This window comes from Eurosta solidaginis, chromosome 4 (assembly GCF_040869045.1).
Source record: "Eurosta solidaginis isolate ZX-2024a chromosome 4, ASM4086904v1, whole genome shotgun sequence".
NCBI classification, from domain to species: domain Eukaryota; kingdom Metazoa; phylum Arthropoda; class Insecta; order Diptera; family Tephritidae; genus Eurosta; species Eurosta solidaginis.
In genome coordinates, this window is record NC_090322.1 from 249,250,123 (window position 1) to 249,277,670 (window position 27,548).

A 27,548-nucleotide genomic window follows, 5' to 3' on the forward strand; every position below is an offset into this window, starting at 1 on the left:
GAAAATAGATAGACCCACCATTAAGTATACCGAAATAATCAGGTTGAAGAGCTGAGTTGATTTAGCCATGTCCGTCTGTCCGTCTGTCTGTTTGTATGCAAACTAGTCCCTCAATTTTTGAGATATCTTGATAAAATTTGGTGAGCGGGTGTATTTAGGTGTCCGATTAGACATTTGTCGGAACCGACCGGATCGGACCACTATAGCATATATCCTCCATACAACCGATTTTTCAGAAAAAGAGAATTTTTGTAATATCTTACCCAATTTAACAGATTGAAGTTTCAAACTTCACCACATACTTTCGTATATTGCACATATTGTTGGCTGACAAAATTTATGAGATCGGTCGTATATATAGTATATATCCCCCACAACCGATTGTTCAGATAAGGAACTTTTCGTATTTACTGCCCTATTTTAAGAGCTAGAGGCTTCAAATTTCAACGAATGCTTACGTATATCGCATATATTGTTGTCTGAAAAAATCATAGAGATCGGTTGTATATATATTATATATCTCATACAACCGATTGTTCAGATAAGAAACTTTTCGCAATTTCTACCCCATTTTAACAGCTATAAGCTTCAAATTTCACCGATTGCTTACGTATATAGTATGTATTGTTGTGTCAAAAAATCATAGAGATCGGTGATATATATAATATATATATGATGGTATATATAGTTTATATATATAGTATATATATATTTTTTTTACGATTTCGGCCCCATTTTAACAGCTAGAAGCTTCAAATTTCACCAAATGCTTACGTATATAGCATATATTGTTGTCTGAAAAAATCATAGAGATCGGTGGTATATATATTATATACTTCATATAAACTGTCATTTTGACCCCTTTTTCACGGCTAGAAACTTCAAAATTCATCAAATTTCATCAAATAGTTACGTTTACGTCATATATTTTTGAAATACGTGATTCGTAGTCATAGTTTTTACACGCAGACCACAAAAAACCTGAAACTTTGCATCCTCACACAGATTACCTACCTATTTTTTATTTTATATTTATCTTAAAAATCGTTAAGGTATGTAGATCTGTTCACTATATATTTCTTATCTTATACATCCGATTATTCGGAGATTACGAACGGGATAAGATTATTGTTCAGCCCCATTCATGAAAGGTATGAAGTCTTCGGCACAGCCGAAGACAGTCCCGTTCTTACTTGTTTTAATTCAGAAATGGCAATGATGATCTCTACACACGCCAAAAATCAATGTTCACATCGTAATTGATATTTTGCAGTCAAAAAAAAAAACAAAAAAAAAACAATTCTAAGGCTTCATTTTGCTTATGAAATTTGACTACTTTGTTATTGATATATCTTTGCTTATTGTGTGAAAAAATTTGTGACTTCTTTCATATGAATCGATGCTCGCATCATTCAAAAGGACCGTATTTTTTCTAGGTTGGCATGAGATCTTTTTTTTATGGTGAAACTTAATTCATTGACAAAATTGAGTTATTTTCTTACCAGTGCAAAAAAAAAATTATAATATAATGCTTATGTAATTGATACAAGATCCCTTAGTAGAAGTGTGACATGCTGATGCTAAGCCAGGGTTCATGTCATTCTTTATATGTTTAATAAACTCTTTATTCCATTAAGTACAGTTTTATTTTTAAAACTGTATATTTTTCATTCAAAAAAGGAACGAAGCGTAATCGACACCCAATCTTAACAAAAACTGTAATCAAGAACAGTTCCAGTTCTTATTTCCATTAAAACGCCTTCTCTTCTGTTCCCTATAGTGGTGTTTCTGTTATCAGAACATGAGCAGTGAGCAAGGCCGTAACCAGGATATTTTTCGGCAAAGCGGGTTGCACCAAAAAGTATGAAATAAAAACATTGTATCTGAGCTTTAGTAGTTCAGTGCAGTGTTTTCATTTGCTAGTGCAGAGCAGCAGTAGGAACGAACTATGTATATGCTCTTCTACTGCTCCGGCTATGAACGTGAATATTGAATGGAGCAGAGCCATATCATAACAAAGTAATAGCATTTCTCTGGCTCTGCTATGAGCTATGTCGTAGTTTAGTGCAGAGTACGTGGCAGAACAAAAACTACGAACAACATGCTATTTTTAGCGGGGCGTTTGTCAAGATTTTTATCGCTATTCAGGGTCACTTCGTAAGGTTTTAGGGACTAATACGTCGTCATTTCGGGATAGGTTTACGACCCATTCGGGGTCATATTGGGATGATTTCAGTGGCTATTTCGGGGTGATTTCAGGATCATATTGGGATAATTTCAGTGGCTATTTCGGGGTGATTTCAGGATCATTTCAGGATAGTTTTTCCGAATAATTTTAGGAATTATTTCGGGGTCACTAGGGGTGGTCTTAGGGAATATTTCGGGCTCATTTCGAGAAGTAATTTGGGGATAGTTTCGGAGTCTATTGAGGGTACTTTACGGGATTTGTTTCAAGGTCTTTCCAGGGTTATTTACGGGCCAGTTTGAGGTCATTTGTGATGGTTTTGGTGACTATTTCGTGGTTCATTAACTTTAAATGGACATGTAAAGAAGAAACTTGTTTTTAAATTTGTTATTAACGCTTTAAGCCTCCTAATCAAAAATCAGCATTTGCTTTCGGCAATATCTGCTGACCTTTCTCTGTGTGGATCCAAAACATGTATGCCTCGCCGTTCTTTCGAAACATGTAAGCTCCGACGTCGATCCAGAAATCTAAAGGCATACCGAAGTTACCGCGAAATGGCCCGACAATAGACCTCAAAACCATTCTAAAATGACCCCAAATTGACCTTGAAGTAACGCCGAAATTATCAACAAACTCTACGAGAACTACAAAATAATACACTAAATCTTCCCAAAATGACCGCGAAGTGATATCCAAGTGATGTTCATATGAAAAAATTGCGCCGTAAGGTTCCCGAAATAGTCCGAAAAATCATTACGAAATAACAACAAATTTATTCTGAAATAATACCGAGATGAATAGTATTAAAAGTCATGCCGAAATTACCCCAAAAAGTTCCCGAAGTGGTTTCGAAAAATGAATCCAAATTGATCGATCTGCAGGACACTTGAATTAACTCTTTGCTCAAGAGTAGTATCGTCAACGCAACTGTGGACGCGGGCTGAGAACGTAAAACGAGTACCAGGGGTAATAAGTACGATGGTAAATTCCCTCCAACACGGGCGGTTGAAAAATGGAAAAAGAGGATATACTGGGAGTATTTGCGATTCATGCAATCTTATCGACTTATTGACGCTGGCAGTGTTTTTGGAAAGGAAGCTTATGCTGTAGAAAAAGCTGAATGGAAGCTTAAGAATAATAAATTTCCAGTGACCAACATTGCGTTTTTTGTTGACAACTAGCCTGCCTTAAATTTACTACAATCTAATATAATCTAATCTCACATTCGATCTAAAACAAACAAACAACATTGTTCTACCAAGATTAGACGACCTCCCGAAGAAGAATTATGGAATATTTTGTCTATTGGAGCAACCGGGATGGTTAAACGGCCGCAATGACAGTGATTGGCTTGATAAGAAGGGTCTCCCTTTTCAAACTAAACAAACGTGCAGCGAAAGTACATAAGACCTTCGTATCAGGAAAATAATAAGGAGGATCACTTTCTCTTCCAATGTCCAAAACTACAGATAAAGTGGGAAAAATTTAAAAAACACTTTACGCGATTTACCTCCGGGGAGATTGCTTTTTCTACAAATTGCCCGGACGGAAAGTACACGTCGGCAGACAAAGTGATGGAATATTTCTGCGAAAGCCTGGCGGTGGTAAGAGAGGTTAATATTTCACTCCTAATTAAGTTCATATGGAGACTGTTTGCCTTTGTGATCACCTTACGAACCGGACACTTGAATCTGGTGGAGTGAGTGGTTTAATAGGCATTAAGAAGAAAACTTAATTTTTAGTCGAATGAGCCCCATCCGGCACTAATGTAGAGAAATTATGATGGACCGAAATATCTCCATGTAACCTAGACGCTACTGAAAAAGGTTTGACGACAAATACGGTTTTTCAGTTTTCACGGACGGCTCATTAATAGGATGGATTAGAAGATTCAACGAAGTCAAATAAATCGGAAGGTACTGGTAGGTAGGCGTACTATAAACTTGGACATTACTTCTCCTAACTACCACAGAGTATCCTTAAATACATAGTATCAACACAACAAAAACAACAACCCCAACGAGCGCTGGTAGACGACAAAAGGACAGGCGATCACTGTGTTGGAAACACTAAGACAAAATCACTTGGAGTCTCTTGTAGAAATAAAGAGATGGGTGTTGAGCTTTTAGCTAGACAACTGTTCGCATTGACTATTGTAAAAACTTAGAAAGGATTTTGTGCCATTCCTTGTCTAATTGTGGCTCGTTGTGACATCTTCAGTGCCACTTTTCGTACCGCTACTTCCACCATCTCCCCCTTTCACTTTTGTGAAGCCGAATTCTTGCAAATCTGTGTTTGATGGCAGCAAATAGATACTTCGTATTGTCCTCCGGAGAAACCGGAGAAAGATGGTGAACGATGGTGCAAGATAGTGAAAGAAGGTGAAGAAACGTATGTCTATCGTCAGCCGAAAATAATCGATAATTGTACGATTGGGCCGGTGCTCATCTCGTCTTTTGAGATGTTGAAGCTACTTTAGACTGCGTAGCGAATAGGAGGCGTTCGCAGAATGGATGGCCGCATCCAAAAATGTGGCAAGATTTGATGCTGTCAAATCACTGCAGTGTGACCGACTGCTATGCGAAGGTGTTGCTGGGGCATGTACTCGGTACTTACAGGTCTGTGAGCGGAAAAGGTTGTACACATCCCTTTAATCGTGGTAGGAGTGTAATCGGAGTGAAAAATGGAGCATAATTGTTGCGTAATTGAGTCAAAATTGGAGTGAAATAATAGTAGAAAAAATGGAAGCCAAAATGTAGCACAATATGGCGCGCAATGTTTGTCAACGTAGTGTGGTCTTAAGCGATGTCGAGAGACATTGCTGAGGCGGGCACTCGGCACTCACAGGTCTGTGTGTGGAAAAGGTTGGTCACATCCCTTGATTTCAATTGTGATGGAGTTTAAGACGGAGCATAATTGGTGCCAAGCTCACTCTGTTTGTCAACGTAGTGCGGCCTTTAAACAATATCTAAGCAAAACCAGCTCCGTTGTCAACAATGTTTTACATTGTTGTAACACTGCAGGACAGGATAGGTTGCTCACATTCCTAAATTGCGACAAAACACAATATCTCAATCTGATTAACTTGTCAATCAGATATCGAGATATCAAAATCAATGAAAGAGGGACACTGAGACAAGCACGGAACTCGCGGTGGAGTTGCCGTTCAACCGGGTGCCATTACCCGAGCATGGAAGGGGAGGATGGATAGTCCTCCCTGGCCAAACCAAGGTTGTTGGACCTGAACACCCAGCTCACCGATTGGTACCAACTTGTTGGGCCGAAGATCAACGGACATTGATCTGTGTTTGACACCGTGGCTATCATGGCTATTCAGACTGACTATATCCTTATCATTACCGTACGCTAACAACTGGCTTTCAAGGCTGTGGAGAGGTCGATCCCAAACTTTACAAAGCTTTGGCTGTTTTAAAAAATAACACTTTAAAATCCAACAATTTCTTTAATTCAAGTCTTTGCTCTATTTAATTGTTAAAAACTCGTGAAAAGCTCAGGCTTTCGAACCGCTTAATCCTTCCACGTCAAGGACTACGGTTACCAACAGCATGTCAAACAATCACGCTGTAATGAAATCACATTAATGAAAATTAAACATAATTAATTAACTCTTATGACTCTCCCACTCACAACTACAAACTAACAACAACAACTACTACGTCTTTCATCTTTTTTTACAGTTCGTACCAGCAATCCATATTTCCTGTGCTCCAGACTGCCCGCCCACTGGCGTTCAAACAAAACGCTACCCAACTCATTCAAAGTAGTGGCACTTGTGGAAGTCGGCGATGGTACATTGGTGACGATACGAGCCGGCAATGATGAAAACTGCTGCGCTGAACTGAGAAATTGCACAGCGGTCATGAAGGATCATGTGGCCAAATTTAATGATCTACGCTTTGTAGGACGTAGCGGCAGAGGTAAGTTTGATTGACAGTGAACAAAAAAAAAAACTTAAAAAAATATATGAAAATGTAATGCACGAAAGTTTTGTGTGAAAATCAGAAGCATTGGTAGGAATAACTTTAGCACTTAATAATAAGCCAATATAAGAGCGTTTAACTTCCGTCAATGATGGTAAGGCAGCATGAAGAAGGCTTCTCGAGAGATGAGATAATGCATTAAGTGAGACGAATAAGTAATTAGAAATAAAGTGAAAGCCAAAGAATTGGACGAGCAAGCGTTTCCGCAGTAGTTCGTTTGCGAAAATTACAGTCCCGAAAATTGAGGAATGTCAAGTTCGACTATCAAACCCAAAGAGGTTCACTCACAGAAGTCGTCACATTATGTCCGCTAGCCTAAGGGCTGAAGATACTTGGTTTACAAAGTGCGTACCTACGTACGAGTTAAATTTTGTTGGTTCATGCAAGTTTGTTAACATTTGCTGTTGGTGATGCATAAACCCGGTGATTCGAATCATGAAAGACCCGATGGCTTCTGTCATTATCACATTGCAGTAATGGCGCGACATAGAATGTTTCGAACGGTTCTGGAAGCTCCAACTGCGAAAAGCTGGCACCTAAAAATGCGAATTTTTTGAAATAAAAACTATGTGATTCGTTTACCAAATATTGGCTCAGGATAGGCCACCTTTTTTTCGTAACCCTTTGAAACAAAAATTATCATCAAAAATTTTTCAAGTTCAAAACTTCCCAAAATCAAAAAAGTTCCTTGGAAAAACGACTCACAGCGAGAAGGCCATTTTGCGATTTTGAACATTATGATAATATTTTTTCAAGGGTGGTCTACCGAAAAAAAGGGTGGCAAGCAAACCACACAGTTTTTATAAAAAAAAATTGCATTTAGTGATGCCAGACCGAATTTCCCGCATTGTGGATTATTATTTTTACTATTTTGGGCTAATTTCGTAACCGTTAAGTTTTTCGAAGAAGATTATTATCGGTACTGGTAATTTCGGTTCATTTAGGGGCTATTTCAGGGTTATTGCGAGTCCATTTGGTTTTAGGAGTATTAAAGGGTAATTTCGCGGAGAGAAATGCACAAACATATGCATATATCTGAGATACTCCCAAAAGTAGGCAATCATCGGTGGAAGTATTACTCGCATATACACGCGCATATGGCTATGCGAGAAGCTATAATTGTGCATATGTAGTTATAGCTGATGAGTTTATAGCTGGTAAACAAGTAGTAGATTCTAGAAGATTGAAACGCCTAGAAGTATGCGAACGAGACATCACAGAGTATAAAAGGAGTTAAAGCTGAGTAATCAGTAATCAGTTTGATTTAAGCACGCTATTGGTTGCGAAGTATAAGTGTTATTGTGAAGTACTCTAATAAAGACCATTTTGCATTATTGAATATTGGAGTTATTTATTCAACAGGTTAGGGATACGAACGTATGTAGAAGGTTGCAAATAAGCGGAATTTCAGTAAATTCGATACAGTATTGTGTTATATTTGTAGATCCCTTCGTTTTGGTACCTTTTTTGCGACTGTTTTGCGGGTAGTTTTGGTATTATTTTCCGGAAAATATCAGGATTAGTTTTGAGACTATAGTGAGACTATTTAGGATCATTTTCGGGATAGTTTCTGAGTTATTTAGAGTGTAGAGCTTTACGTGAGTATCTGTGGTCGTCGGCCTAGCCCCACGATGTACCAAAGTACACGAGCCAAAGAAATGTTTGATCAGCGTCCAAGCGAACTCAAGCAAGTTTACAAGCGCAATTTATAGCTTCTGAAAGGCGAGACTCTGACGCCCCTAACAGCTCTACGTGGTGACCTTCAGCGATGGCATAATAATACTGAGGATCATATATGAATTAAGGAGGAGGCAGAGTAGTCTGGCTAAGACCACAAAACTCGACACTAACCCCACAAAGACATATCTAATACTTTTCACCACAAGGACGAAAATCACAAGTTTTAATCTAACTTCTTCTAACGGTCATATGCAAATTTTTTTGTATAATTCTAACACCTAATTTAGAAGCTCAACGCGAAGCATAGGGCAAAACGATATAAAGGGGCCTATGAATGCCTGCAAAAGAATGCTAGCCAAAAATTTAGGTCTGATGCCAGAACTCACAACATAGATGTAAAAGGCGCTTATATGACCGATCCTAACATACGGAGCACCGCTCTGATGGAAGGCAGTCGGGGTAAACTTCATACATAAATAACATATTGTGGCGAATATAAGCATCACTAAGCTGCTACTAAATAAATGCACAACAACAATAAAGCAGCCACTCTTATGTAGAAGGCGACGAAGAGATATCTCATCTCACACATACAAATATGTAGTCATCAGCCGGAGGAGTTACTCACACATACACACGCATATGGCTACAGACAACAAATATACATCTACTTATATAGCTGGTAACCAAGCATGAAGTTCGCGTAATTACTAGACCTTATTAGAAATGGGTGAACGAGGAAACCGAGAATATAAAAGCAGCACAAGCTGAGTAATAAGTAATCAGTTTTGATTTAGGCACGCTATTGGATGTGAAGTACTACTCCCAATGTAATTTAAATAAGGCCAGTTTGCAATACTAAAAGTTGGATTGATTTATTCAACAGTTTAGCGATTTCAAATAAGCAGAATTTCCCTAAATTCGTTACAATATTACGTCTAGATCAAAGTTGTGCTGTGGGGCGATCACAGGCGCGATAAGATCATGCCCTTCAAAAGCTTTAAACGTGATATACAATGTCAATCGATCTTATTAACAAGGAAACGGCCTCTCAAGATGCCTCTAGGTTTCGGCAGTCGGGCCTCAGGAAAGGGCATACATATAGGGACAGCCTTGTCTTACATAATGTCAATTGTTCCTAGATAACAACCAAATTATACTACATAAAAGGGAGGAGAATAGGCTGATTTATTAGGGGATTTTCAGCTCTCAGATAATCCACCAAAACAGTAACCGGTATACATTTTCCTGTCCGCTTGGAATCATACTCCAAAGAACCGGTTCTTTCTAACCATACATCACTGCTTGCTACCCTTAAAAAAATCGCAACAGTTTTTTTTTCGAATTTAACGAAAATTGCGTTTGAGCGATTCGAGGTGTAATTCTGCAGCAGCAACCGAGCGTGTTACAGTCAACAAAACTGCACCAACTGTCATCTCCCATCCATCACGTGTCCATGCGCTTAACTGCAGTCGCTGTAGACTTTGAAGCAAGCAAACAGTCAGCCAAATAACCAACATGCAATGTCTTTGGGGCGCTGCAACAGCGTTTTGCAATTGTTGTTGTTGCTTTACACATTGCATTCTTCACATTTTGCTCAAAAAGTTGAGGAAGAACAGCAGCAGCAATATGTTTCAAAAATGCTCTTCACAAACTTGACACGCAACACAAACATTTTCGCCATCAATAATCGATTTTAAAGTGTGCATTTTGGCGTTATTATTGCTGATGTTGTTGTACTGCACTTGCAACATGTCATCTTTATTTTATCGGCACCGGCAGCAGCGTCTTGTGCAAATGCATGCAAAGTATGACTTTGGGGTTCTTCAAGCGCAATGCGACAGCTCCCTAATTTCTTCTGCTCAAAAGATGTAATTAAAGCTCTAAGAATTCACGCAATATTCTAACTAACGAATTTTATCTACAACAGTTGGCTAAACATGTTGGGCGCGTTTTAGGAAGATGATGTGAATGGAATACTTCTGGGATTTGAAATACGTTTTCACGTTGGCTGCTCTACCACAGAAATGATTTTCGTAATAACCTACCTCGATGAAAAATACCTAGCGAGAGGTCGAGACCATCGCCACTTCTCTGTTTTAATGAGGCCTGATTTGCAATACCACTGAAAGTAGTGCCTGACAGAAATCTTCATCTTAGGTAGCTACACCATTTAAATTTTTTGGGAACTAATTATCGCCGCCACGAAAAATGTTTCTCTAATAAACTCCAAGCGCACAAATTCTGGAAAAAGATTGCTTAAGCTGTAGTCACGTTAATATATATGTATATTGTCCTGGAATGCAAAACAGTATTAAAGATAATTCACTCAGGTCAGAGCTTACATCTGTACTGGGCTCCTGGTCATATACGGATAGGAGGTAACGAAAAGGACGAATAATTGGCGAAGGAGGGTGCAACACTGTGGAGTTGTCATATGTGGAAAGCGCCTCCCAACAATTACCTCTTTGATGGTTCAGGGGTTTTAGATATAAATATCTGTGCATCTAATGTCGGGTTGACGGCCAATGTGGTGAGCACGAATATGGTCTTGTTAAAAAAGAGGTACAAGGTTCCGTATTGGACCAGGCCTAACCTAGGGAGAGCGACGTTGAAGGAGAAACCTTGCACAAAATATTAAGGAATCATTCTAGACAGTAAGCTGTCGTGTAAGCTCAGCGTGGAGGAGAGAGTTTCGTATCTGCACTTCGAAGGGGCACTCAGAGTCACAATAGAGATGGCTGATTGGCGCAAGGGTGCCCAAATAATAGAGGAGGTATTGGAAGGAGTAGGATCTGCGATATATTGTGCTGATCCGAATATAAATACATCCTACAAGCTACCAGATCACTGTAGTATTTTTCAGATGGAAGTAGTAGCCGTAACCGAAGTCGTAGAAACACTAGAGGGAAACTGTTTAAACTGCAGCCGCTCCATCTTTCGCCAGCAGAGCAGCAATTAAGACAATGATCCCGCATAGCACAACATCTAAAAGTGTGTTATAGGGTAAGCAATCCCTGGGAAGTATGGGGATAGGGAGAAGCATACATCTATCTATATTGGGTCCCAGGGATTATGGGAATAGTAAAGTGTCGAAGATTATGTGTATATCTTACAACTTTAAAGTGTTAAAGTTACTCTTGTCATTAAAAAGAGAGATGTGTAGACTCATGGCGGGTATTCTGACTGAACACTGCCTTCTGGCCTCACATGGTTTTAAATTATTATATTATATTATTTAATTATAATTAACTAAGTAAGTTGCTCGTTAATCAACGACTAAACCACTACTACTATTACTACTAACACAAACTTACGCTCATGGCACTCACTACTTTGCTCCTATGATCATGGCGCCGCAGAAATCTCTGTCATATCAACAGCCACCACTCTTATTCTAATGCTGACGAAAATATGTTATTTTTACAGTTTTCATTGTTATTCTTAGGGTGGCAGCATAGGTCGTTAAAGTTTATCACCTTTTTTTCTACAATGTAGCGTTTTTAAAATACAAATCCTACTTACTTAATTGGCGCTTAACCATTTAAACGGTTATGTCCTTCCAACAAGACTCGCCAGTCGCTTCCTGTCTGCCAACTGGGAGATAAAATCGTTTTCCACCTGGTCCTTCCAGCGGAGTGTGGGCCGCCCTCTTCCTATGCTTCCATAGGCGGGTTCCGGTAGAAACACTTTCTTAGCCGGAGCGTCACATGGCCTAGCGAGCGCAGCCGCTGCATTTTAATTCGCTGGACTATGTTGATGTCTGCGTAAAGCTCGTACAGCTCATCGTTAAATCTTCTTCGGTACTCGCCATCGCCAAAGCCTAGAGGTCCATAAATCTTTCGAAGAACTTTTCTCTTGAACACTCCCAGAACCGCTTCATATGATGTTGTATGATGTAGAGTATGATTTTTGTTCGCCGAGAGAGTACTATACTTTTAAATTGCCTACCTAGTCCAAAGTAGCATTTGTTGGCAAGAGTGTTTCTTCGCTGGATTTCAGAGCTGATGTTGTTGCTAAGTGTTGATGCTGGTTTCCAAAGAAACGAAGTCTTTTAGTATTTCGAAATTATAGCTGCCAACAGTAGCGCCAAGGCGCATATGCGTTGACTCTTTGCTCCATGACAGCAGGTAATTCGTTTTGTTCTCATTCACCATGAAACCCATCTTTACCGCTTCTTTTTCCAGTTTGGAGTAAGTAGAACTAACAGCGCGGGTGCTTAGGACAATGATATCAATGTCATCAGCATATGCCCGCAATTGAACGCTTTTATAAAATATTGTTCCAGTGCGGTTAAGTTCTGCAGCTAGTATAATTTTCTCCAGCATCAAATTAAAGAAATCGCAAGACAGGGGGTCACCCTGTCTGAAACCTCGTTTAGTTTCGAACGGCTCAGAGGTCCTTCCCAATTCTGACTGAGCTGATGGTGTTGCTCAACGTAATTTTGCGCAGCCGTTTTGTGGGGAACGCAATTTCAGACCGAATTGGTCCTGTCGAAGGCGGCTTTAAAATCGACGAAGGGGTGATTCTTTTTTCGCGGGGTTTTTCCAAGATTTGGCGCGTTGTGAAAATCTGGTTGATGTTAGATTTACCAAAAACTTTGTATGTATCTATATGGTCACAAGCCATAATCGCTTAAGTATTATTCTTTCACATGGGACAATACAGAAGGAACACAACTTTTTTTATCGTATCGATACCGACCCAGTCTAATGTTCCCACACCCCAGTCAATATGTACGTATGTATGTATGTTAAAAAAAGTTCACACACTTATCAAGTTTATTTCTTTCTCACACATTTCAAGTTTTATAATTCCATAATCGAGTTGGATTTGTTTTAGTTTTCTTATCAGCCACAGTTTGAGCGCAACTGCAAACCGCAACTTGGAATCGTTGAACAATTTAAATTTAGATAAATAAAAATTTCGCACATTCTATATTAGATATATATATATACATATATGTCAATAGAGTGCACGTGTGTTGACTGACGAGCTTGGCATAACGAGTTCGTATTTTAGGCTCTAGAAACTGAACAATTTTTCTTAAAGTGTCGCTGAATTGAAGGATTCGTCAATCTTCAAGGAGGAGCACTGTGATTCCTGTTAAAATATCATATATATTATTTCTAATTGCTCTTTTTATGTACGGGTCCCTTTTTCGCACTTATTTGGAATCCAAATCTTTAAATAACGTTTTGGTTGTAAATATGGAGATTCGGGCTATTAGCGAGCTTTGGGCAATTTTGGTCGTACTGTTTTTGTTTAGCTATATTTTATTAAAATAATTTTGCGTGAAATTTCTAAAAATGTGATTAGGGTTCAGTTGGTCTTATATATGACTATCAATAGAAACTTGACGCGCCCAACGCTTTTATTTAATTGTCTGATCAACACCCTAGATTGATGAGGAGTGTGATGACTAACATCTAGGACCTACCTAATTATTTTCTAGCTTTTAGTATTATTATTACTTCATGTAAGTATTGTTTTCAATAAAACCGTTTAAATCAAACATTTTTTTTTAATTATTTTATTTTCAAGTTTTTAGTCTTTATTTTATTGCCTATTATTTCTCAATCTATTTAGTTCATTTAGTTACTCATTACTGTAAGGACTCCTGACAATTTGTTACAATCTAAGTCCTCAATACATAATCCTTCCAAAGACTTTACTCGACTCTGCGCCACGTATGCTTGTCCCTCCTCCAACTCCAAAATATTTTGATGTCACTTCTACCGGACTGTATTCAATATTTGTTCCAAATATGAGCCAAATCGGGCATCATAGGTCGATTTCTATTCATGTATGTATTATGTGTTCCAAATATGGACCAAATCGGACCACAAGTACGACTTTTTTGAATATCTCGATCTTTGCGCCACCTAGCGGCGATTTTTTTTCATAGATCGCTTTCTATTCTTGCATGTATTATGTGTTCCAAATATGAGCCAAATCGGACCACAAATACGATTTTTGTGAATATCTCGATCCTTGCGCCACCTAGCGGCGATTTTTTTTCATAAGTCGCTTTCTATTCTTGTATGTATTATGCGTTCCTAATATGAGCCAAATCGGACCACAAATACGATTTTTGTGAATATCTCGATCCTTGCGCCACCTAGCGGCATTCTAATTATCTAATTGTCATCGGGTTCTGAACTATATTCCAAGTTTAAAGCTTGTAGCTTATCGGGAAGTTACTTAAATTTCAATTACAAAATTCGTGTCAGGCATCCAAATCAACCTAAATAAAATCGTTTAATTAATAAACTATGGCACTATTGTGAATATTTGCACTGCATTGCCGGCAGTTGTTACCATACGCTAGATGGCAGTGCAAGCTGTAAGTTTTAATTGATTGATAGAACAGCTGATTTTTGTTGATATTTGATAAGGGACTTCTATATTGGTTGCGCAAGATGTGCACGGGTCCGGCTCGTTTAATAAAAATTCTGGTAAACTTTAGATGCGACAACTTCACAATGGGAACTTGAGCTTATGCCATTGCAGCGCCAGGAGTATACGTCGACGAACACGTAACTTCAAAATTTCTGACTCGAGCTTCTCTCGATGGCGCTATACCTACGAAATCGCTTAGGAAAACTAATGTAGAGAAATACCTTCTGTGTTGAAAAATTCGTTATATGTATATCTTTAAATAGTTACATATGTATTTCTACCATTAAAGTAATGTAGCAAAGCATTTAAAAGAGCAACAATAATTAGGGGGTTGGGCAGCGGTCGCAAACAGCGTAAAAAAGCAATTCCAATTCTGTCTGCTGATGGTGACTATTTAAATGTCGGTTGCGATGATGATGATGATGGCCGTTACTGTCGTTGATTGAAATGACATTTAATCATGCGTAACAGCGACAACAATAATTATGTGAAATCATAATGTTGACAAGGCTACAAGTAAATAAGAATTTTTTTAAATTTACTCATCATTACTTTTTTTTTATATTTAACTTTTTTTCTTCTGCTATGAAGTAAGCGAGCGAAAAAATTCTATTTCACCATTGGTCAGTTTCCTTTATGGCGCGCTGCTCAAATTGTGTTGCTGACAACCTTTTAACAAATATATGTACATTAGGGTGGCTCAAATTTGCTGTGGGGGAAAAAATTCAGTATTGACGAAAGGAATCTTCGAAAAATTGCAAAATGATTTGCCTAAGGAGTACAACTTTAAATATTTGTAGGAATTACTCTGCGAACTCAATCATTATAGCAAATTGCTGCCGTATGTGGTCTCCTTGCCAAGGGCCCCTGCAGCATATTCCTATGACTGCATTCGAATGCCTTTAAGGCTCCTCTGTTCGCAAGCTTGTGCTATGCCTTAGTATTGATAAAGGTCAAACATGGATGCTACTTGGTAAGCACGTTGTCTCTATTGTGGAGTTTTTTCTAGTCCGCTACGACGGCCAGTAACGTTGTGAATTGTTTTTTGTTGTTATATTAACTATAAAGACACTCGCAGAAGCATTGGGGTAAGTGCTATCGATGTTGATGGTCCTTTGCCGGATATATATCCGGTACATTCCGGTAAGAAAGCACCATTAAGGTACTAGCCCGACCTTCTCGGGAACAATTAATATGACCACATTAAACCTTCTAGGTCATCCCGCCATCCCCACCCTCTAGTTCTATGAGAAACTTGTGCACGCTAGAGTCTCACCTGCTAAATATGTGTATGATACACTCATATTTGTAACAGGATTCCCTTCGCGTAGGTGAGGCTGACAATTGGGTTGCGGAGGCTTTGAAGCTATACAGCTGGGTATTGCGCTTATCAACCCTTGAATCTCTATGTGAGTTGGCTGCCGGTTCTTGCGCATTGCTGAAGGTACATTGCTGAAGACAGTGATTGCTCTTTGTGCTCTTTTCTTTTTGAATTCCGCTTTCGCAAATTCCTAGCGAGGACTGCATTCTTTTGGTTTCTCGACAGGCTCTTCTTGTTAGCCTGCATGGGAAAATATGCCTTTGCTCTTGCTATATCTGCAATTTCGCCCAGGTGCATGGAACGCAAGAAAAATATGATCCAGGATGCGCTCAGAGTGCTTTTTCTAACTTCGTCGAGGACTTGCTCTTCATGTACTCTTCCTCCGCTTCTCTTTTGTTTGGTAATTTTTTCAGTTTTTGTTGTTGAGCTTTGGCATATCCAGAAGGTACATAGGTTTGTTGGTGTTAGAAGCGTGGATTCCGTATAACATTTGAATAAGTTTTTTGGTGGAAACAAGTTTTTCTAAGCGAGGTCGGCTCTAGGTACACATTTGGCAAACACTCCGAGTGTATTTCTGTTACGAAAAGCTTCTCAGTGAAAACTCATCTGCCTTGTAGATGCCGTTCGGAATCAGCGTAAAACACGTAGGACCCGTCTCGCCAATTTGTAGGAAAATTAAAAGGAGCACGATGCAAATTGCAAAAGAAGCTCGGCCTAGGTCTCTTCGGTGATAGTGCTCTTCCATTGCCTTCCGTTGGGCTTCATGAGAGAGGTAGCCTGCGGCCGCACTTACCAATGGCTTTGTGCTCAAAAGGAGCCCTTTTCCGTTCTTTGGATACATTTTTGGACCTTCTGGACATCTCATCCTTACCAATAGACCTGCTGGCACTGCTATGCACACCAGATGCGTTACTTTGAATATGTTTGCTTCCCGAGTGCGGTAACATGTCGCTGGTATTCATTAGAGGGTGAGTGCTTGGTACTCTTGGATACGCCCTCTTTTCTCTTATGTTCAACAGATTTTCAGTTGACATTGATTTCAGAAGGTGCGGTTTTCTGTTCCTCCTCTCTACGTTTGTTGTTTTAATTGAAATAATACCCCACAAGACTGAAGAAGTATCACTGGTAACGGCGTTTCTTTTCTAGATATAAATCCGATACGCTCTGGTACTATCACCTTTCGTTACTACTCCGAATAGTTCGGGACCGATTTTTTTGGACCACTCTAACCTTGGGACACGTGGGCCTCAGTCGCTTCTAACGACATACTTGTCTATCGTTGCGATATTCTAAGCCGCTGGGGTCATCATGTGCTCGACAAGGCTTCTTAGCGGAAATTTGTATCGTACACCGAGGTATAGCCGCATGACACAACCGAAGAAAGTCTTAAATAACGCCTTGGATAGTCATACAATCTTTACGGCTTACAATTCTAAAAGTTTTAATTTCATTCAAGTTGGAATGCGTTTTTGTTAAATAATTAATTTGTATGCTCAAAAGTCTCATTAGCGGCCACATAGTTTTATCAACTTTTCCTCCAATGACAGCTTCATTCATTCGAGTAAAAGTTGGAAATGCCAAAGTATTTGATAAGATTAATGAACTCAATTTGTTTGCACAAAATTCCAGTTCATAGCTAAATAAATTTTCAAAACTCTCGCATCACGCATTCGAAAATTCAGCTAATTTAAGTAAATTCAAATTTTGTACCTTTGGGCAGGGCCGAATTAACCCTCAACGGGCCCTAAGCAACAATTAATTTGGGGGCCCTTTTTTCACGTCCGTTTCCTTCTTTTTTCACTTAAAAAATACAAACATATATTTTTAATAAAAATTGTATTGTCACAATGTAATAATATCAATAAAATTACTATCTACATTTTAAACATGTCGTTTTCTACATTTGTTTTCGGAAAATTCATCAATTATACTACTACCAACTATATCATCAATATCGATTTTGTTCAATAAATCTGACTCAATGCAAAGTATACCTAACATCTCGAGTCGTTCTTGTCGCGTTGTTGCTCTTTCAGCAGCTTTGATTCTTTTTAATTGCGAGAAGGATCGTTCGGCAAAACAATTTGTGATCATTAATGTTAAAAAAATCCGAAGAGCTATTTCTGTGCTAGGAAATACATCGGCTAATTGATCTTCCATTAGAATCTTATACAAATGACTATGAGTTTTTTGTGCATCAGTGTATTTGGAGTTCACGTAACTTTAGAGTTGTTTCATTTCAATGAAAAATTCTTCCAAATCTCTAGAATAAAAAATAACTAAGTTAATTATAGCTTCGTGGATGTCTCCATGACTTAGAGAAAAGTTGATGAGAAATCCAAATCTCTCTGAAACTTCCATATACTTTCACCGTGAAGATTGTCGATGATTTCGAGGAAACCGTTTGTCCTAAAATCATCGCGAGGCGAAAATTCTACTTCTGGACCATTTCCGTCGTTAGGTTCGTTTTTTTTACGAGGATTACGTTTTACAATTTCTGCATAACCTACACCAGGTAATAATTGTTTGGTTTTTTCCCCAAAATCATTGAACTTTTCACGGAGTGACACTAAACCCTCTTCTAACGATCCGTCCAAAAAAGCGCACTTTTGCTAATCTGCTTTTTCAATTTGCAATGACTTATTCACTGAACGCATAGCAGTTAAAATAGAGTTGCAGGCTTCTATACTCTCTGTTCCAAAAATAACCGAAATTTTTCAAAATAAAAACAACAAGTGTTTTGAGATAATTTTTCTTTATTATTCAATATACTCTCCTTTCACTTCGATACACTTCCTTGAACGCTCATACAATTTGCCAAATGAGTCAGAAATATCCCTTTTAGGAACCTTGTCTAGTTGGTCGGTCGTCGCCTTTTGAATGCGGTCAATTGAGTTCTATTTATTTGAGTAAAATTTATTTTCAGTTCTGATTATATTTTTCTTTCACTCTCTGAATTTTATGTTTGTAAGAAAATTTTAGAAGTCTTTTTCATTTTCAGGGGCCCCCAAAAATTGGTGGACCCAGGCAACTACCTATTCTGCCTACTTGTTAATGCGGCCCTGCTTTTGGGAAATGTTTTGTTGTTGGTTGCGTTTGGTTCGTGGGAGCATAATGAGAGCATGACACGCGTCATCAATAAGCGCCTTTCGCCTGCGACAACAAAATAAGCCGAAAGTCAACTCTTTAAAGAGATAATCATCGTACCTGCCCCCTGCCAATGATAAGAAGCGACGACAGTAAGTACTTACGTTCACTCCCGTGGTAAATGTGCACAATCTGGGTACAATAAGAACAATAAAAATAACATAATGCTATTGCATCGTTTTGATTTATATGCTGAACTGATTCCTTAACTCTTTACTTGATCTGCGATGAGTTTATGCTTTGAACTATTTTTTTTTTGGTTTAAGATGGTCATGCGTACAAAGCGCTGGTGCAGTAGTTTGCCGCTTGATGACTAATTAAGATTATTAACTTTTTGAATGGAACTTTTGTTGTCTTCATTTCCAAATTTTTTGAAAACAGCCGTATGTACTGTTATTTGCTTTTGTTTTAAAATGATGGATTTATTAATGTGCTCATAACTGAAGTACATATGAGCCAAAATATCTACATATGTATGTATATTAGACCGTTTCAGAAAATATTTTGGTTTTTTCCTCGGTCCATACAGGATTATTAAATTTCTCATTATGAATTTTATTATTTTTTTTGTTATGAAAACTAAGGCCAATAGGAAACTCTAGTAGATCTCAAGCCATCCTCCATCTGTTAAGTTAAATGGTGGTTCAGAGACTGGTTCGGTGGGGACTTCTGTAGCAAGTCTACCTAAAAATTAACTTTTAATAAATTAATCTTGGGCGGGAAAGGCAGCCGCGGCCCCGTCGTTGGTCAGGCTTCGTGATATGGGCTATGGGCTCCGGACACTCTAGCCTTCTTACCACTCGACTTTATACAGGCAAGAAGGACTATTGTATGCCGATAACTGCTCCCTATACAACCTTCACCCCATTTATTTCACCGAGAGAGGAGTGGGGAAGAGGAATTATCTCGGTTATCGGTTAACTTGTTCACGGATGGGTCGAAGTGGGACGAAAAGGTTGGTGGGGGGCTAAATGTAAGCTGCAAGTTTAACTTGGCTGATCACTGCAGTGCATTCCAAGCGAAAGTTGCTGCGATTAAGGATGCGGTGGATGAAATGCTATCCAGTGCTACTACGGTTAGGGAAATTAACATCTACTCTCATAGCCAAGCGGCTATCAAGGCCTTGAGTTCAACTACAGTAGTGCGATCGAGGGTGATCTGGGAGTGCATGACCTCGCTTGCGATTGGATCGAACTATTTTGTAATTAAGGTTATCTGAGTCCCAGGTCATAGTGATATCACGGGTAACTGTCAAGCGGATCTCTTAGCCCGCAGCTATAAAACTGAATCGGATGAAGAAGGCTGTAGGGATTTCGGGATTCCACTGGCCACCTGTGGTTTGCTCCTCCATAGCTGGGCCTCGAATAAGCTCAGCAAACTTTGGGCGGACACCACGTATTGCGGGGTAGCAAAATCTTTCTGGCCGAAAGTGGATGGCAGGAGGTCTGCCGAAATAATTGGGTTCACTAAGGCTCACCTATCAATGGTCATTGGGGTTTTGACAGGGCACTGCCCGATGTGTATCCATGCGGTACCTCTCCATATACTGGAAACTCCATCCTGCTGTAGCTGTATGGAGGATGATGAGGTGGAATCACCAAATCAATTTATGCTTGATTGCCCAGCTTTTGCCAGAACTAGGCGAAAGTACTTCGGTCGCGACTCACTTGGATCTCCCGAGGATTTATCCAAGGTTGAGATCGGTATCATTCGGAACTTTATCGTTGCTACCCAACGATTCTCTAAGTAGCTAGATCTACGTCACCGTTATTTTTGTTGTATGTGGTATCACAACGAACCTTCGTGTTGTCCAAGTGAGCTTTCCTTATCAGGACAGCTACCACCTAACCTAACCTAATGTTGGGTGATTATAAGGTAACCCCAAAGTTATGCCAAAAACCCAATTAAAATCGATATTTGTTTGCTTTTATTCAAAAAAAATTCTCTATTTTTCTGGTCTGACTTTTAGTAAACCCCAAAGTCATGCAGGAGTCAAGCAATGAAAATGAAATCTGTTGCATACATATATGTAGCTGGCAACTAAGAGCAGAGGTTGTTACTCACACATACACACGCACATGGCTAGAAGAAAAGCATAAACTACAGATATATATGTATAAAGCTAAATAACCAAGCATGAGATACAACTGTTCTAGAAGGCATGTGCGTGTAACGTCTAGACCTAAGGAGAAATGGGCGAACGGGTTAAATGAGAGTATAAAAGCAGCGCAAGCTGAGGAATTAGTAACCAGTTTGATTTAAATATGCTATTAGTGAAGTATAATTGTACTACTTCCAAAGTAGTCTAAATAAAGCCCATTTTGCAATGCTGAATATTGAAGTTATTTATTCGACAGTTCAGCGATCCGAACGTTAGCAGAAGCTGCATTATTATCAGAAATTCCCAAAATTCGTTACAAGCTGTTTATTGGACAAAAATAAACAAGTGCTCGGAATCATTAATTTTCATGAGAAGTTGAAAACTATCTTTATCTCAAGTTGAGAAAACGAAATTTATTGCCATATTAAAAAAATGCCCTTTATGGTGAGAATCCTGATGCTCATGTTGGGCCACTGTTAAGAAAAAGTGCTTAAACTAACAAAACAAGCTCACTGTACAGTAGGTTAATATAAATGATAATTAATTGGCTCCAGGAGAACGTGCATCAAAATGGCCGCTAGATTGCTACTTGGGCCTGGTCTTGCTGCTCGGCCAGCAACCAATCAATATATATATGGCCAAACCCAATTTGGCTTCAAATATACATTATACCGGTCTTCCTGGAAATGGGTGTTCAGAAATGGATTTCAATTTGAAACTAGAGAGGTCTACTGACAGTTATTAAAAAAAAAAAAGGAAAAATCTAGCGGGTTGATGGCCTGGTTTCGAACCGACATGCCACGGATTCTAGTAGCTTACTCTACCTACTGAGCTGTCACATCTGTGTAGGAAAACATCTAGTAACACGTTATATGTTTAACAAAATGCTGCGAAAAATAAAAGAAAATAAATGATATTTTGTATTTTTAAATATTCACAACCAAGTTTAAACTCTTGGTTTTTTTTAACCAGAGGTGTATAAAGGTTTCTATTTTAAGATTTTTGACACTTTTTCGGTTTTATTTAAAAATTATTTTAAGATCTTAGACTTATTATTCAAATAAGTTTTAAATTGAAACTGAATAATATTAAAAAACACTGTTATAACTCGAGAGGCTTCAAATTTAGCACAAACAGGATTCAAAAATTGCATAAACCATTCATCGGTGCGAAATTTAGGTAAAAATTGAGCTTTAATGTGCCTCAAGCCCAAATGTTTATTGCAATGCCGAAATTTGCGCTTACAACGCTTTTCGCAATTCCCTTCATATGTTCTATCAATAATCCTACGATCAAAAGGAAGCCGTAAAAGTTACCTTGGTTAACAATAGCTTGAGAAATCTGAAAAATCTTCGTAATAAATTTCATACAAAGTTTAAGGCTGATAGATAAGTTTTCGATCTTGATTTTCCGGTCTCGTAATCATATTTCGTTTATGTCTTAAATTTTATTCGGCTATTTATCTTCTATATCTATAAAGTTCAATGTCTGTTCGTTTGGGCACTTATAACTTTTGAAACACAATAGTGTTGAGGACATGAGTTTCAATTAATTAGTCCCCTGTATTTATGTATAAATTGCATGCGGGCGGCAACCCTACCCTTTCATCATTTTTCTTTATATAAAGTGTATAAGAGAGTAGCGTAACGGTCCTTTAAAAATTGTAAGCTGTCAAAACCTGCTGTAGTTGTTCTTCCCTTGTTGTTGTTGTTGTTGTAGCGATAAAGATACTCCCCGCAGGCCTTGGGGAGTGTTATCGATGTTGGTGGTCCTTTGCCGGATGCAGATCCGGTACGTTCCGGTAACAAGCACCATAAAGGTACCAGCCCGACCATCTCGGGAGCGATTTGGTATGACCACATGAAACCTTGTAGGCCATCACGCCCCACCCCTTGATCCCTCAGGAATTGGGGTCGCCAGAGCCTCGGCTGTTAATGAAACAGGATTCGTCACGGTTAGTTGAGATTGCCAATTAGGTTGGAGCAGCTATATATTGCGCTGGCAACCCCTTGAGAGGGTTGCGCTACACAGTCCCTTGAATCAATTTGGTGTTTTAGTTGCCTCTTATGACAGGCATACCTACCACGGGTATATTCTAGGCCCCCTAACCCGCTGGGGGTTGTTCTTCCCTTCATATAAGTGAGTTCAGTTGTCTTTAACTAACGCCGCGTCCGCATCGCATTCTCTTACCTAAGTACGTGTTATCGTGTAAAGTTTATACAAAAAAATAATATAATAAAGTTTGTACTAAAGCACATGAAGTGCCTGTTGTAATTTGGTTTTTTAATATTCGTTTAGTTTTTGGGAACTACCATAACCTTTTTGATATCCTTCAATGTTGTACTTTAATAACTCTGGAATGAAATTGCTTGTTTATGTTTTGAAAAAAAAAAAAAAAATTTAACTGTCTAATGCACAAACAGCTTGCTCTACATACCTTGGGTAATATTTTACATACATCCATTAGAGCAATGCCTCGTACTTAGAAATTACTATTCAGTTTTCTCTTATCCACCTTGTTGTGTGGTGTATTATTGGCTTTCATCTCAGCGTTAACTTTTTTCAAATGCGCTCATGTAAATTTGATTAATTTGCGTAAATTTTTATTAATTACACTTTCAAACGCAATTTGAGTTACTTTTACAACTTAATTGCTCATATTGGTTACCCAGCTCTTCTAGGCTGTGAAATGCTGTTCCCATTTTAGCTACCAAAATTTTAAGCTCATTAGGATGAACATTTGCTGTATTGTTAATAACTTTATTGTTTTTGTTTAAAAGTCTGAATAAACTCAATGCTTTCGTTAATTGCTCCATTTAATTTTTAGTTTTCAAAATTACCGAAAATTAAATTGAGTAAACGAAAATAACGGACATTATAGAATGTTTACATGACAAGAAGGCGGAAAGATACCCTTTTTCCTTATGAGAGACCTCCCTATAGATCAGCGCCATATCTCTTTAACATTTAGGAAGAGCTCGCTCAAACGCCGCTTTACTTTGCTGAATGTTTAAGGTTTGGGGACTATTAACGATGATGATGATCCTTTGCCGGATATTTATCCAGTACGTGTCGGGTAATTAGCTCATGACGGTACAACCCCGCATATCTTCGGAACGATTTGATGTGACTATTTCGAACCTTCTAGGTATTCTGGGGCAGTGACGTGGGTTGCAGGTCACAGTGGCGTACTAAGAGACTCCTTTAGTCGCCTGCCATCGCTGGCGCGTGACTCGCTTCGCCAAGAAAGATACTGCCAAATGGGCACTGAAACACACATTTGAGGTGTACAAACAAAATTAGCTCCGCATAAATGGGAACTCAACGGGTTGTTGTCGGAGTTGTAGGGACTAAGAATATACAGAGAGCGTTCATTACTTTCTTTGCAATTAAATTTATTTTCAATTGGCTCTAGCAGCGGATTTACGGTTATTCTACACATTTGGGTTGCTATTTGGAAATTGAATGCGCTATCCAACAATACCGCGTGCACCATTATAACCTCTGCTCCCCCTACACATTGTCAACAAAGCTTGCCGCTTGGCATAGTGAACCATTTAATTCAATTCCAAACTCGTACTCACAGCTCTCACTCATAATTCATCATTTTCTCATTATGCCGCTGTCACAAACATAAGCAATCAAACAAAAAATCCTTTAAAAAAGAAGTTCACACTTCCTACCAAAAAATCTTTTTTTGTTTTTTTGGCAATTAAAACACCCCCACTTTGCATCTTCAAGCGCTGCCGCCAGCTGTTAAAACGCGTGTAATGATCACTTTAAATTAATTTACCCATCAAGCAAAAGGGCGCGTCGCATAGCGTGATTCGGGATGCACGTTGACAAAGAGAGAATATACCAATACTGCCGACTTCTTACCATCCAGTCAATGCCCAACTAAACGCTTGGCCATTCAAGTAGTCATTCGAACTGACGCGCTTAAAGCTATCGTTTTTGGGGAGATTACGCAGCTCCAAAATCCATTCGCATGTCAAGCAATTGACATATTGCCACATTGTCGAAGATTTATGCTCGCGCTTTATACTTTTTGGGTTTTGACTTGCGTGCGTAGTTTGAATATACATAGGTATATTAGGGTGGGCCAAAACTTTTTTTTGTTTCGTTTGGATATAGTGAAATATTGTTCAGGGCATCCAAACATAGTATAGTCTGTAAAAATTTCAGCACTTTATTCTAATGTTTAGAGTTACCTGATCGCGTTTTTTAGGTCTAACCCTAAGTACCTAAATCATTGGGTATATATATTCTTATAGCAAATTGAATGGTCTGCAAAAACGGCCAAACAAAATTTGGTGCTGACTTGATTCGTTTAGTATTGTAACGAATTCTGGGGAAATTCCGCTTATTTCAAACCTTCTGCTAACGTTCGAATCGCTAAACTGTTGAATAAATCACTCCAATATTCAGTATTGCAAAATGGTCTTTATTTAGACTTCTCTGGGATTAGTACAATTATACTTCACTAATAGCGTATTTAAATCAAACTGATTACTAATTCCTCAGCTTTTGGTGCTTTTATACTCTCTGTTACTTCGTCCGCATATTTCTCCAAAGGTCTAGACGTTTCACCTTCTAGAACTCTTGTATCTCCTGCTTGATAATTAGTTATATGCGTGTATGTGTGAGTAAGAACTTCGGCTGATGATTACATCTGTGTGTGTGAGATATCTCTTCGTCGCCTTCTACATAAGTGTTGCTAGCTTTAATGTGTACATGTACATAAGAGTAGCTGCTTCATATTTTTGTTGTTGTACATTTATTTAGTAGCAGCTTAGTGATGCTAGATAGATAGATAGATTGCACTGCAATCCCTCAGCTGCTACGCAGCACCTCATCCAAGCCGACATCTCTGATGAATCCTAGCAGTTCACCTGGCTTGAGGGATTTGATGTGAGAATGCTCTGGCCATAGTGAGCCCATAAACTTAGCCGTATTGGGATGGCGTCACATTCCAGGAGTACATGGTCCGCCGTCTCCGCTGATCGATCACAAAACCGACATGTGTTATTCGATAATATACCCAGCTTTTGCGTGTGTTTGTTCAGTCTACAGTGTCCTGTCGAGAGGCCTATTAATGCCCTATATCGAGTTGAGTTGTAACCCCCTAACAGTAACTTAGATTGTCTCAGGCATGACATATTGCGCCAGTGTTCATCCCTCTTTTCCCTTTCTTTTACTAATAGATGCCTTACCGGAAGGAACGGTTCAGAACCCATAGGTCGTGTCGTTGCTGCCTCTCTGGCTAGGCTGTCCGCCTGCTCATTACCCTCAACACCCCTGTGGCCAGTAACACAGCCCAGTAGTTCATTGTGTGCTCCTAGTTCATTTAGCTTTCCAACGCACTCAAGGACCAGTGCTGATTTTATTTCAGACGCCGAGATCGCCTTGAGGGCGGCCTGACTGTCACTGAGTATGGAAATTGTTTCATTGGAGTATTCGCGCTGAAGGTTCAGGTCAGCGCACTGGCTAATGGCGAATACTTCCACTTGAAAAATGCTCGGGTATGCTCCCAGTGGTGTTGATATCTTGGCTCTGGGTCCAACGACTCCAGATCCAATCCCATCTGGCATCTTCGAGCCGTCGGTATACCATACTACTTATTCAATTTGGCTGATGAATGTTCTCAATTCTGCTTTTCTCCCACGTACCCTTGTCTCCCAGCTCTACTTTATACCTTTTCTCATAAACTATCTGCCTGAGAATATTATCCCTCGGGAGTTGAGAGATTGGGATCTTCTCTCTCAATCCCTCCATTTTCCGGGACGATATGACTTCACTTTTGCCCGAGCCCTTCTTGACGATATTCAAGAGGGTTCGCTTGGCTGACTGCTCTATCGATATATGCAGCGAGGTTAGATCGAGGATAGCCTCCAGCGCTCTTGTTGGGTATGTACGCATAGCTCCCGTGATGCATACGCATGCCAGTCGCTGAAGTTTTGACAGTGCTTGCCTTGTCATCGCCCGAGTTGTTCTCTATGCCCCGGCTATCGAGCCATATGTTATCATAGGTTTTACTATCATGTGGGGCTACAGCCCCATGATTTGCCTGCTAGACGTTTGCATACAATGATGGACCTCGTGCTCCTAGCTCTCATGGAGTCGAGGTGTTGTTTCCATAGGAGCTTGGTGTCAAAAGTGACCACCAAGTATTTCACAGCGGTTCCATATTCTAGTTCCATGCTATCTATTGTTATTGCTCTCAGGGCTGGTAGGACCCTTCTTCTGGTGAAGGGGATGATGGTTGTCTTAGATGGGTTGATGTTAAGCCTCGCACTGGCGCACCATCCCCTTGCAACATTCATACTCTTTGTATTATATCACAGAGCGTACTCTCAAATTTACCTCTTGCAATTATGACAATGTCGTCAGCATATCCTTGGCATCTTATGCCACTGTTTGATAGCTTTTGCAGGAGTTCACAGGACACCTCCTTGGGTGCACCCCCTCGTGGTATGAACCTTAACTGCGCTGTTCCCTACATGGACTTCAGCGATTATTGTGCGGAGTAGATTGTCAATCCATCTCTGGATAGGCATCTGAATTCCTCTTCTCTGCAGTGCTATTGTCACGCTTTCGTGAGATGTGTTGTCAAAGGCACCCTCGATATCAATGAAAGCACAAAGCACTGTGCTGTAGTGATGCTAATATTCGTCACAGTATTTATACGAAGTTCAACCGCAGACTGTATGA

General features: G+C 39.3%; 1 protein-coding gene across 1 annotated transcript in view; it reads left to right on the top strand.

Moving 5' to 3' along the window:
* The window catches only part of lz (lozenge), a 68,937-nt gene that overhangs the window by 3,164 nt on the left and 38,225 nt on the right, over positions 1-27,548 (top strand). The window contains exon 2 of the mRNA XM_067780756.1: positions 5,884-6,123. Coding sequence (XP_067636857.1) covers positions 5,884-6,123 — 240 coding nt within the window. The remainder of the gene's footprint in view (positions 1-5,883; positions 6,124-27,548) is intronic.